General features: G+C 31.3%; 2 protein-coding genes across 6 annotated transcripts; one reads left to right on the top strand and one right to left on the bottom strand.

Moving 5' to 3' along the window:
* On the bottom strand, positions 1 to 14,836 carry LOC148609093 (S-phase kinase-associated protein 1-like). Of its 4 annotated transcripts, none has more exons than XM_088596097.1 (7): positions 14,702 to 14,785; positions 12,167 to 12,183; positions 9,944 to 10,039; positions 8,832 to 9,043; positions 7,331 to 7,471; positions 6,584 to 6,595; positions 1 to 699 (listed from the first exon to the last, which is right to left on the bottom strand). In XM_088596097.1, exons 2-7 carry the CDS (start codon positions 12,180 to 12,182, stop codon positions 664 to 666), a joined length of 513 nt encoding a protein of 170 aa, XP_088452223.1. In that variant the 5' UTR covers position 12,183; positions 14,702 to 14,785; the 3' UTR covers positions 1 to 663. The 4 variants fall into 4 exon arrangements, with proteins under 4 accessions (XP_088452223.1, XP_088452227.1, XP_088452225.1 ...); XM_088596101.1 differs by lacking the exon at positions 6,584 to 6,595 and adding an exon at positions 4,745 to 4,764; XM_088596099.1 differs by lacking the exon at positions 12,167 to 12,183 and having other exon boundaries at positions 14,702 to 14,836.
* LOC148609092 (S-phase kinase-associated protein 1) lies at positions 14,795 to 25,656 on the top strand. 2 transcript variants are annotated; one of them, XM_088596102.1, is made up of 5 exons: positions 14,795 to 14,911; positions 18,569 to 18,668; positions 19,544 to 19,758; positions 20,039 to 20,179; positions 24,685 to 25,656. In XM_088596102.1, exons 2-5 carry the CDS (start codon positions 18,572 to 18,574, stop codon positions 24,718 to 24,720), a joined length of 489 nt encoding a protein of 162 aa, XP_088452228.1. In that variant the 5' UTR covers positions 14,795 to 14,911; positions 18,569 to 18,571; the 3' UTR covers positions 24,721 to 25,656. The 2 variants fall into 2 exon arrangements, with proteins under 2 accessions (XP_088452228.1, XP_088452229.1); XM_088596103.1 differs by lacking the exon at positions 14,795 to 14,911 and adding an exon at positions 15,124 to 15,271.
* The last annotated feature ends 202 nt before the right edge of the window (positions 25,657 to 25,858 follow it).

Genomic DNA, 25,858 nt, shown 5'->3' with positions numbered 1-25,858 from the left:
CAATGTATTTCTTATATCATTTTAATATCAAAAATAAATATAACAGTAAAACTATTCACATACTTTGACATGTAAATCAATAGCATGTTGATTGTTAAAATATATACAACTGAAATTTTCCGTGAATTGCCAAAAAAAATTATTCATTTCAAATGGTTAAAAATCTGTGGAAAAAGCAAGCTAACATACTTGCTCATTTTATATTATGCCAATCTCACAGAACTAATTTTATATTAATGTTGTAATACTGGCCAACATATCTTAACAAATTATTTATCTTTTTGAAAAACTGAAAACAACAAAATAGAAAGACAATATCATTATTAGGACAGAATGTGTAAATTGGTTTTAAAACTTGTAAGCAGAACATTAACAATACAAGCAAAGTTAACAATACATATAACATCATTTGACTGGACCTTTTCACATAAAACAGACCCTAAAATTATATTACTTAAGCCACCAGTCTAGCAATAAATGCATTAACTGTGTCTGATGATGCGTCTATCAAAAGAGAATTCATCCATATATATATAAGAATTAGTAGAGTGTTGATCTGGCTGAAATAATAACTCATTGGTCCTGTGGAAGGCAGCTTCTTCCTAAAAACAAGTCTAAATTATCCATGCATGAAGATCACAATCCAAACAGTTCTATGCTACTCTAATCTGTTTCACACCACATGTTCTCTTTCTTTACCTGAAATTGGTGGGAAACAATTGATTATACTTGTTATTTCATTTTAAGGGGAGAAACAAATTAACAACTCATTGGAAACAGCATTTATAAAGTTAATGAAAATATTACCTCTCTTTAAACAATAGGACATACATGTACATGTAGCACAGACACTACAGAATAAGTTTTATATTTTTATCCATTTTTCTCTTGGTGAACTAACTATAATTCACACATCACTTTTCAAGTCAAGATAAAATGATCTCAATTCAATTTTTTTTTTAAAATGGTATTAAATGGGACATATTAAATGATACCCGCCACATTGTGTTCTATTTAATACCCATGGACACATGCTGAATTATAAATCATTACATAACAACACACATACTCCATAATCTCTAAAGAACCAACTTTCACCTTATTTCAGCATATACCATGAGTAATAATTAATCGAGAAAAAAACCAAATTTTTACCTTTTCATATTTCAAGAATGACAACTGAATCATAAAAAAAAATGGTGGGGTAAATAGAACTGAAAATGAAATTTACTAGTAAACTTTATAATAAACTCCATAATACCTAAAAAGAACTAACTTTCACAATTCATCGAAAGAATTCTGAGGGTAACAACAACTTGAAATGGCCATAACTTTTGCGTAAATAATCCAACCATACTGAAATTCAAACTTTATGATAGACAATAACAATACTAAAAGCCTTCAGAATCTTCTAAAGTTATCACCTAGGAACTGTTTGGGGACAGGCAAACATACAACTTATTGAAGGGTATCATATAATACCTCACAGTATAACACAGCCTTCTGTTTACTGCAGATCTATCATACAGTTTAAAGGCAAAAAACACAGCATGCAACTTTGTTCATAAATTGTTCAAATATCAATCTAACAAATGCAAGCAAATCAGGGCACATCTTAAAATATACCTATATATTAAACTTTTTTAATGAACAATTCTTAAAAGGACTGAATGGATTATTTGATACAATGAATAAAAAAAAGTAGTATTATAGTTTGTGGATTTGGAGGGTCCACCATAAAACCCCTACCCCACTCATCAACTTCAGGATGATTCTACCAGTTTGTACCTTTATACCTCACATTTACAAATCAATTTGTTGCAATGGAATATCCACAGATTCTTGTTCAGTATAAGCCTACACTGTTACCCTGCTTGATAAAAAAACCTTCATTATTGCAACTCAAATTTTCATATTCGAAGTCATCTGGGATACCACAAATTAAGAAACTCAATGTTAAGGTATTCTCTATAGTCCAATATCTTAGCTTTCTAAGTTGGTTTTATTTGTGTTTTTTAAGTTAAATGAACAGAGGTCAAGCAAGAATTTTAGCTCCTATCCTCGAAGGTATGGTTAATTAAAAGGTATTTTCTTAACATATGCATTAGGTATTGTTTTCAGTTTGTGTAATTTAAAAATAAGCATTTCCGTTTATATGGCCATGAAATAGTAAATTATTTATTACTTAAGCTAATTTGGAACTTAAGATGCTAAATACATATTTTTGAACACATTAAAGCTTATTTTAAGTAAGCTATTAGAGAAAAAAACAATTACTGGTGATATGGAAGAAGATTTAGAATTCTGAAAATTCCCCTGTTTACAGTTATGTCATTATTGTCACCAAAAAACTGATAATAACTGAACTAAGCAGATATGTTGAATATATCATAATCTTATCTTTTAAAATGCATATTAAAAAAAAGAAAAAAAATACTTCATGAAATTTAGTGTCACTTGGTTCAAGATGTAGGGAAAAGAATTATCTATGGAATGTTACTAAAATTGAGACATATGTAAAGATGACCTAAAACCCTGACTTGTTAAATTTTAACAAAGAAAATCAATACAAAGCATAAAAAAGACGAGTATCAAATAAATACAAAATGAAAAAATACCAATTTATAATGAAGTATTTATAATCTAGTAAATTTGACACAAATACGTATGTCAATTTTAGGTTCTCCACTTATCTTTTATCAATAATATCTACTGTAGAAAGAATTTAAAACCAAAAAGTGTCATGAATTTACTTTGCTACTTTCTGAGATTCATCAACATGATGCAAAATTGTCAGAATTTTTTTATTTTGTCTTACAACCAACCATTTAATTATATAGTTCAGAAATATTTAGGAGTTATACTTGAATGCTGGGATAAGGGACGGAATGGCGGAAAACTCTTGCAGAAATTAAATGACTGCATGGCAGTTAAAAAGTCACATGCATTTTTAATCACCTGCTTAGAATGGGAGAAAATAATCAGACATGTTATTTTCCTTAATTTTGTAGAATGTAAAAAGTAATAAAAAAACACAGTTTTGGATTTTTGCATAAGGAGATATAAAAATTTATATAAAAAAGTTTAAAAATGATTCAATTTATATCTTTTTTGCAATAAGCTGATTTATAAAGGGTATAAGGGTACCTGAAAATCACATTTGAATTGATGAGTTGGTTCGGTGGTTTGTCTTAATCAGCCCATGTACTCTTAGGTATGCATGCAGAAGAAAATGAATTGTATTATAGTGAGTAACTTATTATGGACTTGTCCATTTTCTGTATGCATGGTATTGGCAACATAGAGAAGATAACTTCACTTTCTGTATAAAAAAAAAACAAAGACGGAAGTGCAGAATTAAATTTCAAAATCTGATATTTCAAAGATTGATAAATTGTAGATTAAAGCATTTCAGCATGTGTTTTCATGTGTTTCAAAATTAAAAAGAAGTATAACTATTAATTTTGCAATTGGTTACTTTTGTTTTACAGACATCTATATTTTAACTCTATTTCTATACCATTAACTCTGCATTTAACCTGGAAGTCATTTTCATTACAGAGAGAAATTTGATTAAGAAATAAAGCAAGAATTATGAATACATAAATGCTTATATAAAGGTGGGCTGTGTTAATAGTTATGTTGTGTCAAGCTTGGATAAAGATGGTGGGTGTCTGCAAAGCTTATTTTCTAACATTTTGTACTATCAATGTGAACTGTGAAGTTGAGTAAAGCGCTAAATAATTAATGTGATAACCATATGTTTATTTAAAATGATGTTAAAATTGTCCAGATTAACAGAGATAAATGGCAGGCAGACATGTCAGGATTAAATAATACATGTATATACAACTTTGGTGATATTTGATCTCAAACAAAGGGAAAAGCTCATAGATGATAGGGCAAACTGGTATACTTTAAATAGAACAAGTTGATCAATTTGTCTTGCAGGAAATGCTTATCATTTTAGTTTTTTTAATATAATAAAACAAAAGATTCTTACATGAGCCTGTTATAGAATTAATTTCAGCTAGAATAAGATGAAAACCCATTTTGACCCAAAAAAATCATGTAAATGTTGTTTAAAATTATAAGTTTCACTTGAACGACTTAGTACAAATATATATGAAATAATACAAAGTGAAATGATGGCATGAACTACACAGGAAAAAACATTGTAACATATGTTTTTCAAAGGTGTTGATAAAACAAGTTTTTCATATGCTTATAGCAACTATGAACAACATATGAGAAAAATGTCTTGGATACAAATCATGTGATAAATCACATGTCCTCCATAGAATTAGTATGGTTTTCATATAATTTATGAAAACATGTTTATATGCACAAAAACACATATTGCCATATACGTCCTAAACAAATGTTTCCATATGTCAAAACATGTAAAAGCATATGTTTTACTCTTTCTTGTGTATCTCATGTCTACCTGTGGTTTGTAGTAGGTGAGCTACATAGTTCAACCATTATCTTTCCTTAGCATATATAAAACAATGAACCAGTTTGCCCTAACATGACATACATCCCTTTACTGGAGAATAAAAATCTATATTTGGTAATCAGTATCATATCATTGCTGATTGTGGCTCAATCTACAGGGGCATTGAGGATGAATTTCATATCATATATGTTGCACTATTCAATGTATGATGATATGACTATTTTGTGAGTCTATTCATGGAATATTTACAAGCATTTGCACCAACTCAGATGACTAAATACTTACATTTAATCATCATACTTAAGCTACATAAAATACAATTGTTAATGAAGTTCATTCTTTTCACACATATTGCTTTACTTATAAGTAGTTAATTTAGTGTTAAGTACCATTCCGTATAAGAATCAGGCAATGGGTGGCAATTCATTTTCTCCAATTTAGTCATTTTTGCCTAAAATATATTCAGTACATCTAGAAAACAACCGAAAAGATATTTAAGTTTATCCTGAAGCAAATGTGACATATATATACTTTGACTGCTTATGTAGGGCAAGAGTGTGGGAAAATTCTCCTGCCATTTTTCCACAGAGCATTTCAACTAAATTTGACCTACCTATATCTTAAAAAGGCAGATTTTACAAACACTTTGATAGTTATTTCTGGTTGTTATAGGGTATAATTAATTGGTTAATGCAATAAAATCTTTGCATTTTTTTCCTTCATGTGCTATACTTTATATACATTTTGCCCAATTCTTAGACGGAGAAGTACTTAAATATGAATGTTTATTCTTAACAAAAATACAATGCCTTATGAAACAAAGATCATAACATTCAATGTACTTAGATTACATTAGCTAAAAAACAGTAGCAATTCCATCATCACCGAATTGAATAGTGAAAATAAAGAGCATATCTGCAGTTTTTTTTAACTTCTTATACTATTAAGTATTAATGTCCAAGCGCTCTAATTTGCCCAAGAACTATGAATCCCATGATCTCCTTTACCTTTCATAAACAGTTAAGATCAGAAGAATAGTGGCTACATTATATTCTACTTTTTTACAAGAATAAATTGGCCCAAACCAGATTATTTCATATGACCAGTTTAAAAATCAAACACATTTTAACTTAGTTTGAATCTCATATATACCGCAGACCAATTATCTTTACCAAACCAGCTTATATAAAATAAAATAGTTTGCTCACAGAGAACCAACCAATATGAAAGCTTGTTACAAAATAAAATGTTTTTGATCTGAGTGTTATTTTGCACTATAAATCACTTTAGTATGATATTCTTGACAACATATAAACATGAGGAAAGGATCAAAACCTTGGTACAATTTTTTTTCAAATATGATTCCAGCATGCTTTATGATTTAAATATTTTGGTCTCCTTTTTCCATTTTTTCATTCACAAGGAATTAACCTATCATAATTTTAAAAATAATAGTTGTGTTTTTTGATCACAGTTTAATCAACACTTAATATTTTTATTCACAAGGAATGACTTCTTATCATGATCTAACTAACTAACTGTTTTTCATCTCAGCACGATTAGAAAAATTAACTCAAAAATATGTTTTTCAAATAATAGGACAATTCACATTGAAGTCATTTTCATCAAGAAACAGTAAAAGGAGGTAAAGAGCTTTACCTCAGTTCTTTGATATTGCATTATTCCAGTGCCAGTTTAATTACATATTTTTATAATATCAAAACTTTCCTATCGTGTATGTATGAGATCACAGCTAGGTCAAAAGACTGAAAAATATTTATCCATTAATCTTAAAAAAAAACCCAGATCCTTTTTTTTTTGAAACTGTGACATTTCCAATTACATTAGTTTTAAACATCACTAATTTAAAAAAATAATAGAAAAAAATCTGAACTGCATTATATCAAAACACAGTTATCTAACATCATGCTTTAATTTAAAAAATAAAATCATCAATCAAATTTTGGAAGTTCAACTTGACAGAACATTATGGCAATACAAATGTATTACAGAAGGGGGAAAGAACTTGTTTATATGTGCAAAGACCAAAAATAGCCATATCCAGTTTCAGTTTACATAAGAGTTTCTACAGAAGGCATAGTTACCAGTCAAACAAGAACATACCTCTGATATCAACTATGTACAATGTATAATATAGAAAATCATTTACTATCACAATATGTGCTTTAAAGGTAAAATGAAAAAAAAATCCTCAAAGTAATTAAATTTTCCCCATTCAAAACACTTCCAATTCACAAACTTACTTCCTATTAAACATGGCCATAAAGTGAAAATCTGCTGTAAAGTTTGTAAGTCTTGCCACACAGGTGATTTTCCAAGAATGATCCCTCAACTCCCATTTAAAAGCATATAGGATGTTGTATTTTTGTAATATTACAAACCAAAAAAAACTGACATACTAGTATAAAAGGTTTAGTACAATGTAATAAACACATAATAGAAAATTATTTATCATTCTGACGTATCCAGAAGAAGCAAACTTAATACAAATCAGTCTTCAGTTTTGAATGCTTTCAACAGAAGAAATTCTGGATCATAAATAAATGGAGAATAAGACTTACAAGCCCTATAAGGGAGTGAAATCTTGTGATAATTTTTGCATGGGAGAATCTATCACAAAAATCTGGACTTATATGTTAGAAAGTTGGATACTTAATACTTCAATATGCTCATTGGTATCACATATAAGTAATTTCAAATTCCAAATAAAAACTAGGATAAAATGATACAAGTGAGTTTTGATGTGAAAAAAATAATATGAAAGTAAACATAAAAGTGATCTGTTTTAAAATGAAGTACATGTACATGTAATGGGGAAAAAATGGCATTTATGTTGCTATGACAATATACCTGTTCCTCTTCCTGCTGAGTAAAGTCATTCTTGATGTTAAATGTCTTCCTAATGTCCTCTGTAGACTTTCCTTTAATCATGTTGGCTACTACCTTACATGCTACATCAAGGAGTCCTTCAATCTCTAATGTATGGGCTGCCTGAAATACAACACTGTCATATTTTTATATTATTCTAGTAGAAAATTCATAGTAATTTACATGTTATCAGGAATAAACAAAGCCTGTCATAGAGTGTACATGTACTCAATCTAAAAGATATAAACATCTTGACTTTAGTGAAATATACTGCTATCTAATTAAAATAAGACCTATCAATTGTTTCATTCAGTCACTGCATGCAGGATCTAACAACACTCCATTCTACTTTCTGTTCAGATGACCTTTCCAGAATCCTTTGAATAATGCTTTCAAATTCATGAAAGATGAAATCTGATTAGTTGACCAGAAAAGTCATCAGAATAGAAAGTAAAATAGAGTGTTGTTAGATCCTACATGTAGGGACTGAATGGAGCAATGATAGGTCTAATTTTAAATAGATTAAATATACCGGTACTGTCGCTATTTAAACCACAATAAGCAATTGTCCTTTCATAATAAGCAGGTAATACAACAGCAGTGAAAACTGTAGTTACATGTATGTGTGTAGTTACATGTATGTATGTAGTTACATGTATGTGCACTTCGCTGCATTAATATCAATAACTACAAAAAGTTTGCCATATCAATTTAAGCCAAGAAACCACTATATGAAACAGTCATCTCACTAATAACAAGTATCTTAATTGTGCAATTCACAAGAAACCGTGCAATACAAGTGTAATACAGGTATAATAATGGTAATGTGAATTAAAGCATGATGTTCTAATTTAAAATATTTTGACATGATTTTTTAATTAATATTTTGACAAACAACAGTGTGTTAAAAAGCACAATAACCATTACTAACCAGTTGTGTAAAATATGAATACAATTTGCTGTTCAATACTAATTGAAAAGAGCCAATGAAAGTTAATAACTCTCCAAAACAAAGACACCTGATATGGACATAGTCCAATATGGCCAGCCTGAATATGGAAACAGGCCCATTACATTCAGGCTCAATATATATTTTTCATTATCATTGACTTTTGCTTCTGTTGTTGAACTAAAAAAGCTGATTGTTTTGACAGCTTTGACTCACTCAGATCTAGAACAATGTATAATTGTTACATTTTATGTATTAAATGGGAAAATATTGCAGTATTTGTACACCTGGCAATATCTTTCTGTTCTTTTTGACATAGCTGGTCGATGAAGGTGTTACAGAATGTGTTTTGTCATTATTTGGCCCTGTATTATGTCCTCAGACAAGCTGTAATGGGCCTCAATGTTTCCTTGACTAAATACACCTATCACTGACCCAAGTTGACTGTCTTTAGATATAATATGCAAGGCAAATATGTAAAAACCCATTCATTAACCTATAATATTTAATGTTGCTCCTGACTACACATCTTACAGATATAAGATCAAACAATGCAGCCTGTCCCTCCTCTTGGAGAAACTTATCATCCCATGAGCTAACTTCTTCTGTTGACTGTTTGTGTCTGTTGTCATCATCCTCCGGAGCAATTGGATCATCTTTATGGTATGTACACCAACTGATTATCTTCTTCAGGGTTCCTGAGTTTATTGTCTTTATAGTCAATGGTTTGTCATCATTCACTAATTCTATAATTAAGAAGCATATTAAGAAAAAAAATTATGTTCCTAAATTTGTGGTATACAAGTAACATTTAGCAAACAGAACAACATGCCTGCATTACTAATACTTAGAAAACAGTACTCAATTTCACAAGGAGTAGTAAGTGTGAAATTTGTAGTATAATACAACATACAATTTTTAATTGTGACGTCATACATTACGAATTATTATACACTTTTTTGTGAAATTGGTTCCAGCATTCTCCTTTAAATTGATTTGAGCATATGACTTTAAATACCAGCACAGAATCGTGATACATCTTACATCTTTGGAAGAACGCCATACTGACATCAATAGAAAAGAGAAAAATAATAAATCATTACAGCTCGGGAACAACTGCACTGGTACCATGACGTACAGAATAATGGCAGTTTTAAAGTCAAGGCAGAAAATATCAAAGTGAGCCCAACAGGGAAATATGTGAAGTTCTATCAAGATGTTCAAAACTGACATTTTTCTGTGTTGTAATCAGTCACAGTCAGCATTATGTAAATTTGCCATTGGAAGTTGTCATTTTTTAGAATTATCACAGTGTATACAGATAAGAAATAAGATCAGGCAGTAAGAACAATGGAAAATTGATAAAGCTGCCAATAAAATGTAACAAAATATATCAATATACTTAATCATTGTTTTCCTTCTTTCATTCAAGCTATCAAAGTCTTCATCATGAAATGTAAGCTATCAAAGTCTTCATCGTGAAATGTAAGCTATCAAAGTCTTCATCGTCAAATGTAAGCTATCAAAGTCTTCATCGTGAAATGTAAGCTATCGAAGTCTTCATCATGAAATGTAAGCTATCAAAGTCTTCATCATGAAATGTAAGCTATCAAAGTCTTTCCTATAAAATGTTTCTATAAACTCACCTCCTAGTACAGGCACTAACTTTCCAAACCTTTTAGCTATGTCAAGATCAATGTCAAAAACCTCTTTCTCATAAGTTTCCAATTTTATCTGAGGCACTGAAATCACAAACAAATTGTAATTTAATTCATCAACATCAACTGTAAGGACCATGTGTGTAGTTAGTAAAATCATCTATCACAGTGACAAAAATGAATCATGCCATACAGACAATTTTATTCATTTTACAAAGGGCACTTTGTCAATAAATAGGGTATTTTTCATCTTCATTTAGTATGTCATCATCTATTCTCCTTTTACTATGCAAAAAAGGTATACCAGAAAGAATAATCTGTAAAATTTAGATTTTTAAAAGTTCACAAATATATGTATCTGCATCAATAAATACTGTTACGAGTAGTTCAAAAGAACAGATTATAACCAGAATATCCCACAAGATGTTATTTTGATAAAAGGTCAATATAAGTAAAACTATAAGAGAACAATGTGTGATTAAAAATTTCCATCATGAAAGAATTCACATTTTTACATAAATTCAGAATTTTCCAATGAAAAAAATAATACATTCTGGTAACTAGAATCAATTGTCACAAGATCCATTCAAATTTGGTAGGAACAAAAAAACATCTAAGTTAAGTTAAAAATGTTATCCATGGAGAAATGGATTGATTGATTGTTATTAATAATGCTGATGTAGCCACTAGGGTATTCATTACAGTGGATACTAAAACATTGAAAGAAATGTTTACATGCTGTAAACTAATTGTACAATATACATGTAATATCAAAATTATATTGTCATATTTTGAAGTTACCAATAACTAGATGTAGTTGTAATCATAAAACAGAAAAAAAAAAGATTTAATATCTACAATTACTGTAGAATGATATTGCCCATGCTTTAAATGACTTGTATAATGGATTTTCTCCCTATGGTCGAGTAATCAGGCAGTTATCACATCTGCATATGTTCCCTAATATTTCTACAAATTCTCCTGAGTAGCACAGAAAGAGTTGTGCTTACAAGTCTAAAGCCATTAAGTTTGATTATCTCCCTTTTGAAGGCATCAAACAATAATTATATTATTTCATGCACACCTGCATTCATCAAAATTTATAAATTAAAAATCATGAATTTGGATAAACTCCCTTTGAAGGCTTTGGACAATTATCAAATTCCTACGCACACATCTGAATATGATGCCTTACCTTCCAATAAATTTCATCAAAATACCTTGAGTAGTTCAAGGGGACTTCATGAAAAACCCAAAGGTTGGATTATCTCTCTTTACAGGCATCTGACAATTATTATACTCCTTCATGTGGTCTTAATGCAAAACCTTACTTTTTCATCAAAACCTATTGAGCAGTTTAAAAAGTTGTGCTTACAAAGGCATATAGCATGTGACAAATAGACAGATGGAAAAACCTACTAAAAGACAGGCAGGGTGATTCCTTATTACCACCAAACTTTGATGAATAATAATGTAAAACTAGTCTGTAACATGAAATACATGAAATTTTGACAACAATTACATGGACAGAAACATTCCTTACAAGATCACAGCTAAAATCAGCAAAATATTACTGAGTCTTCCTTATCATGATAGTGATTTTTTGTTGGGGTTTAACGCCCGAGCAGCAATATTTCAGCTATATTCAGGCGATGATTATGAAGTGAATGATAAAATGAACATGAAATGATGCAATGAAAAATGGGATGGGAGACAAGGATAATGGGGGTCGAGAAATTTTTTATTGCCACTGGAAATAGGCAGAGGTGGGTAGGGTCGGGCAATTTAGCCTCCTGTTTCAGAGCCCTATGGTTCCTACTCCGGGAGAATACCACTGTAGGGTCTTTAACGTGCAAGGAACGTGGCATCTTTCCCAACAAGGTGCACCACTACGGTTTGCGGTCAGGTTTTCTGTATTATAGCCTGACAACCCCAGCTGTAACACGCCAGGCGTACCCCATTCCATCACCTGGGGCACACAACCCAGTTGCTCTGTGTGTAGAGTGCCCTAGCCCCTGACTAGGGTTCAGAGCACTATTTTGTCGCCTTTTATGACAAGCTTAGCGCTGCTGCAGGCCTATTCTTTTGACACCTGGACCTGCACGGGTGATTATGTTAGTGAAGATATCAAAGGTAAATCATAATAAAAAGAGAGCTCCCATAAAACATTAATACATCACCATTGAGCTTCATTGACACACAAATACTTACTGTATGTATAACTCATTCTGTAATCAAACAGCTAAGTTCATATAAATAAACATCAAAAATGCTTTACAAATACTTTGTTTCATAGATGCTAATATTCAAATCATTTTGAAAAATAGTTTATTACAGTTGTGTTCTTGTATTATCCCAGTATTCTGTAATTGTAAATTTGAGTGAATATGAATACATCTAGTAAATGTGTATTATTTTAAACAAATGCTTTAACTACAGACATATAATGAAGGATCAGCTTTTGTATTTGATTCTTCTAGTAAGATGCATGTTAAGGAGTATATCACATGTATCATGATACAAGTCTGAAATAAATTAAAAATCAGAAATAGACAATTATATTTCTGCAAAAATCATTTACAATAATATACATGTATACCAAAATAAAAGTATAATAAATTTTCAATTCTATGAATTATCATAGGATGTATAAATTAAGCCACCTTTATATGTGATTTAAATATAGATTAAAGAATATTTGTTTTCATATAAATTGAACCTCTATAGAATGTACATGTAGTTATATCTACCACAGACAGGAATAACTCTACATGTATGTTTCAGGTTCTAGGACAAAAGTGAATTAATATATGATTGCTAACTACTGTATGTAAACATTTTATGATATTTACATTTATTTTCAGAAGCCCCAGTAAGTTAATATTTTTTAATATTAATATGTGAAAAATTTATAATGTTTTGGACAAATGCAGACTAATCAATTTCAAGCTTTATAAGTATGGCAATTTCTAATTTAAAAAAAAAGATATTCAAAAATAGTTATGTATGTCAGACCTGACCAACAAAAAATATCAATATCCAGTTTTTTCATCTCTCTAGGCAGTAGCTGGTTCAAAAACAAAATTGTATGCATAATCTGCAAAGTGTGTTCCAAACCAGACCTGTGCACAATTAAGGCATGATCTTGATGTTCTTATAATAAACAGTGTCACTAACCTATTAGGAAAACTAAAATTTCAAACATTACAAGTTTCAAAAATGTCATAAGTTCCTAAATTCAGAGAGACATGAAAAACTGCAGTAGTGTTACTCTAATATTTACTTTTAATATTTTTAAAACTTTTGCAGTTGAGAGATGGAAAATTTCCTAAAACTTAATTTTGATATGATTTGGAGTAAGATGTCCTTCAAAAAATCACTGAGGGTAAGAGAAGTCCAAGTAAATTATAATTTGTCACCTTTGAAAGTTTGTAAAAGAATGAAATGGTAGAGAATAAGCTAACACTCAAAATGTGGCCCTGATACAAATGTACATGTACAAGTTAGTTGAGTAACAGGTACACTCAAGTAAAGTGAGACTAATAACAATGTAGGTTATATGTCCTTGAGTGACATCATTAATTACAGTATATGCATCAATGTAATCTTGAAAATGCCGGAAAAAATAAGGGATACACTCTGAATATATATCTTACTTCTTACTTAAGAAGATATAACTAACAGGAATAAGAGTGGGATACATATACATGTATATATTTCTACTTTCTACTTAGAATATTACAACAAAAATTTGAAAAAAAGAACCACTAGCTTTGTCACTGAATAAAGCTTGGGAATTTATTTTAATCCAGGAATACTTATAGGCAGTTTAACTATTATTCGCAGACAGGGCAGAAAGTTTTACTCTTTAATGAAATTAAATTTCACTAAATGAAGAAATACATGTACAGTGTAAAATAATCAATCGACAAGCATTGCTTTAGTTCTGTATAACAATATTTTACTCCAAAATTTACATGCCTTCATCTAGTGTAATGGATTTCACAGAAGAGTCACTTCATGGACAGCAACCAACAGATGACAGACACTGTAATGTACATCGTACTTAAGTTCTATGTACAAAGAATATACATGTGATGGATTATAAAATATTTTTTCAAGGTTTTATGTTAAAAACTGAAGGAATTAATTAGGCAAGATCAAATGCTAAATCTCCCAAATTTTAAAGTACCTTGATGTAATGGAAACATTACATTATTTATGTTATCATCAATTAGGATCAATTTTACACGAAGGAATTTTTGACAAGAAAAATGACTCCTCCTATTTTTTTCCCTTTAACTCTCAAAATTAGAATTAAAAAGAAACTACTAATGCTCATACCTTTTAACCTTTGAAACAGTAACTGAGAAAGATTTTCCCTCATTGATATTATCTTGTGCAAGATATTTCTTACAATAAAAGCAAATTTTTTAAGTAAAAATTCAATTATTTAGTTTTTTTCTGATTAAAAAAAAAATTCTTACCAAAATCTCCAACAAATCTTACATTTTTATGTGGGATATACTACACCCCCTCTTAATGTACGAGAATTAACAGATATTGGATGCTGCAATAATTTGATGTAATATGGTATTGGTAACCAATGTAAACAAAGTCAAAGATCAAAATGGATGTATTGATCTAAGTAGACCTAGGAAATACAACCCCAAATTTTAACCTTATAGATCAGTAAAACTTCATTCGAGTTCATGATAAATGTATGAAATAAATCAAAATGTTTACTTTTTGTCTTCGGTTTAGCGAGAAGTTTTCAGTCGAAACAAGTTCAGGCCAGAGATCATTCAGTACTTCTCATACATCGTCGATACAGTTTGGCTATTATTCCGAATATTCCGAACGTACGCAACTTCCTGTCACTGGTTCTGTCGAACTGTTTGAATCTACTCTTGTTTGTTAATAACCAGGCTGTTTGAAGTCATTCGAATATATTGAGTAAGAAAACATTGAAATTTAAGGGTTGCTTTTACATATGTATATATAATATACAGCTTTTTGTCAGTGATTGCTAATTATTATCATGTGTGCACTTGCATGCCAACAACAAATATGGCGATTGCTGATTTTTATTTAGTCAAAGATATTAATAGTTTTTGAATCACTTCTATCACAATATACATTATCAAATCGAGGATTTATATGAATTTAACCAAATATTTCTGAGGAAATATTCAATATTTTTTGGTTTTGTCCAAAGTTGACACCCTGATCCAGCTTAGCCTCGGGCACTTGAGTTGGTGATCTGCTTAGTACTCACTGTTAGTACTACACAATTAGTTTTCCATTACAATCAAAGTGAGTGATGTTTTTAATTTAAACTGATCGTTAGCTAATGGTAATTGTAAGATTTACGTTTACTTGTGTCAGTGATATTATAAAAAAGTTTTTTAAACAATTGAATGGATTTTGATGAACAATATTTTCTTCTGTTTTTTTGCAGATTTCCGCTATTTCAAATCCAGATTTTACTGTTATGATTCTTATTTTACTATATATTAACTTCCGATTTTGTAAATTTCTGCATTGTTTGTTGACCTTGTAAAATCATCTTTGTAAAAGATTGAAGAATGGCAACATGCAATATGACAATTTAAAATCTGTTGGCAATTATACACTGTAATAAGATATGGCCCTGCAGTCATTGTCATCCATAGACACTTACTTATCATGTGTTAACTTAGTTTTTGTTGGTTGATCTTTAATAATTTTTACATTAATGTTGCATACCACAAAAGAAATGTTAGTATTGATTGTGGGGATTATTGTCCCAACCATTCTGAATTGGTGGCATTTCCTAGAATTTAACATGTATATTTCCAGGAAAAGCTTATAATTGTTTACGATATTGTTCTACAATATTCTATATCATTAAAGTCATACTTAAATTTATTAAGGAGGTTATTGATTTGAATTGGAGTTATGGGCAAAAAGGGGACCAGAAATAACCATTTCTCGGAGGTCTGGACAGTGAGTTGCCTATTAGTTAAAATTATAATAATAATAATAATAATTGTTTTAATTATTGTTCAAGAATAGATCTTTTTAAAAAAAGACCTAAAAAAATTTCTTTTTGAAAGGTTCATAAAGGTTGATTTGTTTAGTGTTTATTGAAATTACTACATGTACATGAATCTGTTGAAAGATAAAAATCTGCTGAATGGCAATGGGTATATTTAAATTTTGATAAATGTGCTTTGAATAATGATATACAATTTTAGAACTTAACAGTATCACACCAGGACAAATCTTGTATGTTGCAGGATTTAAAAATTGATTGCTCTCAAGCAAATGGTGGATGTTCCAAAGAAAATTACCAGTCCTTCGTAGGAAAATACTTTCTAAGGGCTGTTCCATTAAATCAAATAAAGTACTGGGGAAACAGGGAAAGTATTATTTTTGCCAGGAGTCTGACCCATAAAAGCAATTTTATGCTAAGTCTATATTTTTCATTCAATTTGTCAAGTGTTTTGACAACAACTGTCAACCTATGAATAAATTTAAAAAGTGCATTCTCCATACCTCATATGTTTTAAAGAAACAGTCCTAACATCATTTATGTAACTGTATTATGGCGGTATATGTACAATCAATGCATTTCAGGGATCTCCATGGATGAAAATGAAACACATGGCTTACTCTCGTTTGGACAAATTTTCATCATGGCATGTGTTCTTTCACGCAGAAAATAACTTGCCAAAAAAAGTATGATAAGGTTGAATGTGACATATTTAATAGCACAAGCTACAACATAGAATTTTACAATCAACAGTGGTATTTTTCTCTCTTTGTATTGTCTATTTCAATTATACCAAGGTAAAGTTTTCCCTTCTCTAGGCTTGACCATAGGTCCACAGCTGTAGAGAAATTAAAACTGCTAGTACGTTTGGTCATTTGTTGATACCATTAAACAAGTGCTTTATAATTTAACGACAAGAACTTAGACAGTAAAACATTGTTTTTGTCCAAATTGTCTTGTTAAAAAATCCTTTTTGGGAGGCAATCCATCACATTTTCATAAAAGCTAAGCAAATTGAACTGCTTTTCTGTTACACATAATTACCAAGATCATTAAGACATTGTTGCATAAATTAAGATTGTCTTCCTCCCTCTCTGATCAAATCAACCTTTATCAAATTGAATTAAACTCTTGATACTTTCTATATTTTATTAAATGAAAAGTTTTCAAATTTTGTTCATTAAAAAAAAACAGTAGAAATCATTCAGCTGATTTGAATCTTTTTGATTTTGCCAATGATAATCGCAAATTTGACAGATCTGAAATATGTTTACACAGGCATTTCACTCCCTGACACATTAAACCCTTGGAAATTACCAATCAAAGCATTGAAATTACTGTTAGAATAAACACACGCACCAGTCATATAGATTTATGACAGGTATAGTTGATTAAAAAACAAGAGTAATTGGGAAGTACAGTACCGATTTGCAATGCATGACACAAATTTGAATCAGGGATGAAAGTTTTCCGCGGATCCGCGGAGTTTGCTTATTAGGGTGATTTTGGTAATTTTTTTAGATCAGTGTCAATTCGTTGAGAAAAGATTAGAGAGGGATAAGGTCTGTTTTTGACCATTTTTTCCAGTTAGTCCATTCATAAGGCTTGGTTGTCTTTCTGATTAAATAAAAATTATCCAGAAAATTATGTAGGTAAAATTGAACGTTTTCTGGTTGATTCTTGGCATATTTTATTCGAACATTCCTTCTGGCTTTTGTAAACTTTGTTAACTGGTTGTGTAGCAGATACCCTTATCTGATTCTGGTAACGACTGAATCATGAACCAATCATAAAGTGCCAGATTGGTTGGCAAAAAAACAATGGACAATTTCATGAATAGAATCCCAATTTTCAAAACATTATAACTTCGTTATTTTATATCCAATTTTGGTTCTGTAAAATATTTCATTTAGATCAAATAATTCATATTTTGTATATGGAAATTTATAACACTTTTAAGCCAGTTACTAAATATTTATTTAAAATTTCATGGATAAAAAGAGCTTTATTGGCAATGTAGGGAACCAAAAGAATTTTTCAGTTTTCTTAAAAAATGAAAAAGTTGAAAAAGAAAAAAAATGATGATTTACGGTTGATGCCCCATGCCACTCAATGGATTTTTTGCCAACCAACACAATTTGACATCAACAAGAACTATCCTATACTGTAAGTGTAAACCATACTCAGGTCATGCTAAAAATGGTTAAAAAACCTGAAATCTCTGGATTTTCTGGGGTTTTGTTTCCTGGGCCCCCCACCAGGGCTGAGCACTTGGAGCCTGCTTGGGGGCTTAAGGCGCCCTGCAAACCCCCGCTCAAATGTTCAGATTTTTTAACACAAGTCACTTTCATCTCAATTTGAATACATGGAGCACACCAAATGAATACATGGCGCTTGTTTCAGTTCATGATGCAAGGAAAGTAGCACTTGGCACAGCGCCATGCAAAAAGAGGCCATGGAGAACCTTTCATTTCCAAAATCTATTTCATCAGAAACAGAGATGTTCAGCTGGAAACATCATATTTTATCAGTGCATGCATGCTTTATTTATGAGGGGATATTTTTTTCATTTTCAGATCATGCCTAATATCAAGTTACAGAGTTCAGATGGAGAAATCTTTGAAATTGAGGTTGAAATAGCAAGACAGTCAGTCACTATTAAAACTATGTTAGAAGGTAGACTTCAAAATTGTTTCTTTCCTCATTTTCCTAAGTTCTGATTTGCTATAGAAACTTTTTTTTAATATTGAAATTATCTTAAGTTTAATATGTGAAAAATTACTAACAAAGTACACTCACAGCAGACTTAACACCACTTATTTTTGGTCTACTAGTCCAAAGGAGAAAAAAATCAACCCATCATACTCTTTATGTCATCAATAATTGATAGTTGATTGATTCATATAACTTGCAGAATGATTACTAAAATTTCCTACATGACATTACAATGTCCTCACTAAATAAAAATGGAGTAACTCTGCACCCTGTCCTCATAGACCAATGTATCCTTGTTCATAATTTCAAATTGATTCGGTGAAATTTTGATAAACAGTGTTGTCCATTTCCTTAATGAAATTGACATGACAAAACAATTCCATTTTCCTTCAAGTGTCATATACAAACATGTACTACAGATGTATTAAAACAATTTGATAAATCTGTTAATCTATTAATATTTTCCTTGTTCAGGGCATATAACCATACACATACTCCTACAATCGAGAGAGTTAAAATTTCGCTAGCTTATACTAACAAGAAATTTAATTGTTTAACTTTACAATGGTAGAAATATAATAATCAACTGTTCATTGAAGGGAATTCTGTTTCTATGATTAACAATCTTTTTCATTCATTGATGACCCACATTGTATGACATCTTGTTTTTATTGATTTGTGACAATAGTTAAATGAAACAATAAACTTCAGTATTTCCCCCTGGTTTACTCCCCTTTCTAATTTGTAAGTCATTAAGTCTATTAAGCATGGCTTTCTGTAGCACCTCCTGAAGTGATATTGTCCTGTAAATACTAACCAGTTATAATCCATTATAGATCTTGGAGTTGATGAAGATGATGAGGAGCCTGTTCCCTTGCCCAACGTTAATGCTGGTATCTTAAAAAAAGTTATACAGTGGTGTACATATCATAAAGATGACCCACCTCCACAGGAAGATGATGAAAACAAAGAGAAACGTACAGACGATATTTGTTCCTGGGATGCTGAATTTCTTAAAGTTGATCAGGGCACATTATTTGAATTAATATTGGTAATTCTTTGTTGCTAATTATCTTTATTCAAAGAAAGTAAATTACTTTTCGCCTATCAAATTATAGATAAACTTAGAAGAGTTTAACCAATTAACTCGTGATTAAAAGAGCTTATCAATCCATTACCATTTTAAATGTGACCAATAAGAAGTCAATGATCAGTTTAATTGATAAGTTATGTATTGATATATTTCATGGTCCTTGCCAAAAATGAATGCTTAATCTTTGTAATAATTTGCATAATCTTTGTAATGTTTAAAAAAAAAAATTATTTTGTAGGCAGCAAACTACCTAGATATTAAAGGACTGTTAGATGTAACATGTAAAACTGTTGCTAATATGATCAAAGGGAAGTCACCGGAGGAAATCAGAAAGACATTTAACATAAAAAATGATTTTACACCCGCTGAAGAAGAACAAGTAAGTAAAGTTATAATATCTCATTAGCATTAGTATAATGTAAGATAAACCCTTGGGCAAAACTCATCAGTAAAATGTTGGATAAACTCTTGGGTAAAACTCATCAGTAAAATGTTGGATAAACTCTTGGGTAAAACTCATCAGTAAAATGTTGGATAAACTCTAGAGCAAAACTCATCAGTAAAATATAGGATAAACCCTTGGGTGAAACTCATCAGTAAAATGTTGGATAAACTCTTGAGCAAAACTCATCAGTAAAATATAGGATAAACCCTTGGGTGAAACTCATCAGTAAAATGTTGGATAAACTCTTGAGCAAAACTCATCAGTAAAATATAGGATAAACCCTTGGGCAAAACTCATCAGTAAAATATAGGATAAACCCTTGGGTGAAACTCATCAGTAAAATGTTGGATAAACTCTAGAGCAAAACTCATCAGTAAAATATAGGATAAACCCTTGGGCAAAACTCATCAGTAAAATATAGGATAAACCCTTGGGTGAAACTCATCAGTAAAATGTAGGATAAAACCTTCCGTGAAACTCATCTGTAAAATGTTGGATAAACTCTAGAGCAAAACTCATCAGTAAAATATAGGATAAACCCTTGGGTGAAACTCATCAGTAAAATGTTGGATAAACTCTAGAGCAAAACTCATCAGTAAAATATAGGATAAACCCTTAGGTGAAACTCATCAGTAAAATGTTGGATAAACTCTAGAGCAAAACTCATCAGTAAAATATAGGATAAACCCTTGGGTGAAACTCATCAGTAAAATGTTGGATAAACTCTAGAGCAAAACTCATCAGTAAAATATAGGATAAACCCTTGGGTGAAACTGATCAGTAATATGTAGGATAAAACCTTCCGTGAAACTCATCTGTAAAATGTATGATAAAACCTTGGCAAAACTCCTCAGTTAAATATAAGATAAACCCTTGGCTGAAACTTGTCTGTAAAATGTAGAATAAACCCTTGGCTGAAACTCATCGATAAAATGTAGGATAACCCCTTAGGTGAAACTCATCAGTGAATTGTATGATAAACTCTTGGGTGAAACTCATCGGTAAAATCTAGGATAAACTCTTGGGTGAAACTCATCAGTAGAATGTAGGATAAACCCTTGGGTGAAACTCATCAGTGAATTGTATGATAAACTCTTGGGTGAAACTCATCAGTAGAATGTATGATAAACTCTTGGGTGAAACTCATCAGTAGAATGTATGATAAACTCTTGAGTGAAACTCATCAGTAGAATGTAGGATAAACCCTTGGGCAAAACTCATCAGTAAAATGTAGGATAACCCCTTAGGTGAAACTCATCAGTGAATTGTACGATAAACTCTTGGGTGAAACTCATTGGTAAAATCTAGGATAAACTCTTGGGTGAAACTCATCAGTAGAATGTAGGATAAACCCTTGGGTGAAACTCATCAGTGAATTGTATGATAAACTCTTGGGTGGAACTCATCAGTAGAATGTAGGATAAACCCTTTGGTGAAACTCATCAGTAAAATATAGGATAAACCCTTGGGTGAAACTTATCAGTGAATTGTATGATAAACTCTTGGGTGAAACTCATCAGTAGAATGTAGGATAAACCCTTTGGTGAAACTCATCAGTAGAATGTATGATAAACTCTTGAGTGAAACTCATCAGTAGAATGTAGGATAAACCCTTGGGTGAAACTCATCAGTGAATTGTATGATAATCCCTTGGGTGGAACTCATCAGTAGAATGTAGGATAAACCCTTGGGTGAAACTCATTGGTAAAATGTAGGATAAACTCTTGGGTGAAACTCATCAGTAGAATATAGGATAAACCCTTTGGTGAAACTCATCAGTGAATTGTATGATAAACTCTTGGGTGAAACTCATCAGTAGAATGTATGATAAACTCTTGGGTGAAACTCATCAGTAGAATGTATGATAAACTCTTGAGTGAAACTCATCAGTAGAATGTAGGATAAACCCTTGGGCAAAACTCATCAGTAAAATGTAGGATAACCCCTTAGGTGAAACTCATCAGTGAATTGTACGATAAACTCTTGGGTGAAACTCATTGGTAAAATCTAGGATAAACTCTTGGGTGAAACTCATCAGTAGAATGTAGGATAAACCCTTGGGTGAAACTCATCAGTGAATTGTATGATAAACTCTTGGGTGGAACTCATCAGTAGAATGTAGGATAAACCCTTTGGTGAAACTCATCAGTAAAATATAGGATAAACCCTTGGGTGAAACTTATCAGTGAATTGTATGATAAACTCTTGGGTGAAACTCATCAGTAGAATGTAGGATAAACCCTTTGGTGAAACTCATCAGTAGAATGTATGATAAACTCTTGAGTGAAACTCATCAGTAGAATGTAGGATAAACCCTTGGGTGAAACTCATCAGTGAATTGTATGATAATCCCTTGGGTGGAACTCATCAGTAGAATGTAGGATAAACCCTTGGGTGAAACTCATTGGTAAAATGTAGGATAAACTCTTGGGTGAAACTCATCAGTAGAATATAGGATAAACCCTTTGGTGAAACTCATCAGTGAATTGTATGATAAACTCTTGGGTGAAACTCATCAGTAGAATGTAGGATAAACCCTTGGGTGAAACTCATCAGTAAAATATAGGATAAACCCTTGGGTGAAACTCATCAGTGAATTGTATGATAAACTCTTGGGTGAAACTCATCAGTAGAATGTATGATAAACTCTTGGGTGAAACTCATCAGTAGAATGTATGATAAACTCTTGAGTGAAACTCATCAGTAGAATGTAGGATAAACCCTTGGGTGAAACTCATCAGTGAATTGTATGATAAACCCTTGAGTGAAACTCATCAGTAGAATGTAGGATAAACCCTTGGGTGAAACTCATCAGTGAATTGTATGATAAACTCTTGGGTGGAACTCATCAGTAGAATGTATGATAAACTCTTGAGTGAAACTCATCAGTAGAATGTAGGATAAACCCTTGGGTGAAACTCATCAGTGAATTGTATGATAAACCCTTGAGTGAAACTCATCAGTAGAATGTAGGATAAACCCTTTGGTGAAACTCATCAGTGAATTGTATGATAAACTCTTGGGTGAAACTCATCAGTAGAATGTATGATAAACTCTTGGGTGAAACTCATCAGTAGAATGTATGATAAACTCTTGAGTGAAACTCATCATTAGAATGTAGGATAAACCCTTGGGTGAAACTCATCAGTGAATTGTATGATAAACCCTTGAGTGAAACTCATCAGTAGAATGTAGGATAAACCCTTGGGTGAAACTCATCAGTGAATTGTATGATAAACTCTTGGGTGGAACTCATCAGTAGAATGTAGGATAAACCCTTGGGTGAAACTCATTGGTAAAATGTAGGATAAACCCTTGAGTGAAACTCATCAGTAGAATGTAGGATAAACCCTTGGGTGAAACTCATCAGTGAATTGTATGATAAACCCTTGAGTGAAACTCATCAGTAGAATGTAGGATAAACCCTTAAGTGAAACTCATCAGTAGAATGTAGGATAAACCCTTGGGTGAAACTCATCAGTAGAGTGTAGGATAAACCCTTGGGTGAAACTCATCAGTAGAATGTAGGATAAACAGTAGAATGTAGGATAAACCCTTGAGTGAAACTCATCAGTAGAATGTAGGATAAACAGTAGAATGTAGGATAAACCCTTGAGTGAAACTCATCAGTAGAATGTAGGATAAAACCTTGAGTGAAACTCATCAGTAGAATGTAGGATAAACCCTTGGGTGAAACTCATCAGTAGAATGTAGGATAAACCCTTGAGTGAAACTCATCAGTAAATCTGATAAGACTAATGGGTTCTTACATGAGTGAAGGTTATCTTTCACAAGTTTAAGAAATGCAAGTCTTTTCACAAGTGGAGTGTAGCAGAATGAGTGAAAAGACAAAGAATTTCTGTAACGAGTGAAAGATGACATGATCTTTGATCTGCAGTGAGTATTAGTACCTTTTTCTTCCGTGAAAACATATATTTTGTTAGCTTCTCCTAGAGTCTACCACCATTTCTGGAGACATAGTATATAGTGACGTCAAATTTTCTCTTGCCTTCGTTGTGAAAATGTCTGACACTGCCAATTTTAAGACATATTGTTGGTTAAGAGAATAAGTTAAGAATAGCCTGCGTGCCCTCTCCTTACAGGGGTCATCTCAACTCACAAAGGGCCATTTCTGGAAGAACAAGATATCCTATACTTCTTAAAAAACAATTTGTCACTGAAACATTTCTACCACATTATATTGTTTATTCTGGGTCATTTGGTGTTCCTTTTCTTAACTACAATATAATTTTTTTTTTTAAATATTTAGTATAATACAAATATTTATGTTAAATTATAGTAGTATATGCTTTAGAAGTAGTAACTGGACATTACTTGAGAAAAAAATTGTACATAATCACTAGGTACATAATTGTAAGAGAAATTAATAAAATATCTCTACTTGACTCTGTTTAATCTGCCTTTGATTTTCTTCTCAGGTGAGAAAAGAGAACGAATGGTGTGAGGAGAAATAGAAAGAAATCCTGACATTTAAACCCATGGCACTTACTGGAGAAACTTCAGATCTGTTTAACATAGATCGACACCTTTATTTACTAAAATTTGTGCTATAAACTTTCAATTTTTGTACTAGTTACTAGTAATTTGTAGGGAATATATACAAGCTATACTTTCAGGTAAACAGGAATGGATTTTATTTTGGGGCATCGAAATCATACTCCTTGCATTTTCTTCACATGAATGTAGGAAGTTGAGAAATATTGGAGACACAAAGTGTATTTTACTAAATACTTAAATTAAATTATTGGAATTTATTGTCATTAAAATTATGATATCTTCTCTGTGAACAAATGTTTTTAATTTGGAAATTTCTAATTAATGTATAGGAAAAAAAATGGAAATAGATACATAATTTGAATTACTGTCATCACATGCTCATAACACGTAAATACCCCCCCCCCCCAAAAAAAAAAAGAAAAAAGTCACACAACCATAAATGGTTAATTATTTTTCACCATTTGTACCATTGAAACATTCAATTACTCCATGCTATGTTATTTATTACAAATCATAGTTGGAAAATTCTCTGTCAGCTACAATTGAGTGAAGGGGAATAATCTTAATAGGTAATCTACGTTAGAGAAACACTAGCTGATGCAATAAAGAAAGTGGACTACCCATTTCCAAAACAAAAATAGGAGACACCACATTTGTTCATGTTTATATTTGAAAAGCCTACATTGTATGGGTTTGATATGGTTGAATGTTTTGATATCTCACTCCAGGATTACTCCAGTGTTTTTTTATCATTTAGTGTGTGTTTTAGTTCAAACTACCAACTTTTTTTCATCAGTTTACATTTACTTTGTATTAAAGTATTTATTAATGTTTTCATGTTGTGTATTGGTTGAGCCTTCATAATTTAGAATGTGAATAAAATTTCTATAGAGCCTTTGATTTAATGCAGATATGTCTGAATATGAAAAAAAGTAGGAATCCCATTTTAAGTCAGGCAGATAATGATTTATTATTTGTTTGATTAACTATCCTACCTTTAGAAATATTCAACTAACCCCATTTATAACATATGGAAGACCTAAGGTTTTATCATTGAAGAAAAAGATTTGATACCGCCAACAAAAAATATGTACA

The sequence above is a fragment of the Perna viridis genome, chromosome 8 (assembly GCF_037379345.1).
Source record: "Perna viridis isolate PV_CMFRI_1.1 ecotype Kerala chromosome 8, ASM3737934v1, whole genome shotgun sequence".
In the NCBI taxonomy this organism is placed as follows: domain Eukaryota; kingdom Metazoa; phylum Mollusca; class Bivalvia; order Mytilida; family Mytilidae; genus Perna; species Perna viridis.
The sequence above is the reverse complement of the archived record's forward strand: the minus strand, read 5'-3'. Positions and strand labels throughout refer to the sequence as shown.

Coding starts and splice junctions, on each gene's coding strand:
- LOC148609093 (XM_088596097.1), bottom strand. Junction 9,044..9,943: donor GTTAGTGCCTGTACTAGGAG/GTGAGTTTATAG, acceptor TCTTAATTATAG/AATTAGTGAATGATGACAAA. Junction 7,472..8,831: donor CATTGTTTGATCTTATATCT/GTAAGATGTGTA, acceptor GTTGTATTTCAG/GCAGCCCATACATTAGAGAT.
- LOC148609092 (XM_088596102.1), top strand. CDS start 18,572: ATGCCTAATATCAAGTTACAGAGTTCAGATGGAGAAATCTTTGAAATT. Junction 18,669..19,543: donor TATTAAAACTATGTTAGAAG/GTAGACTTCAAA, acceptor AATCCATTATAG/ATCTTGGAGTTGATGAAGAT. Junction 19,759..20,038: donor CATTATTTGAATTAATATTG/GTAATTCTTTGT, acceptor ATTATTTTGTAG/GCAGCAAACTACCTAGATAT.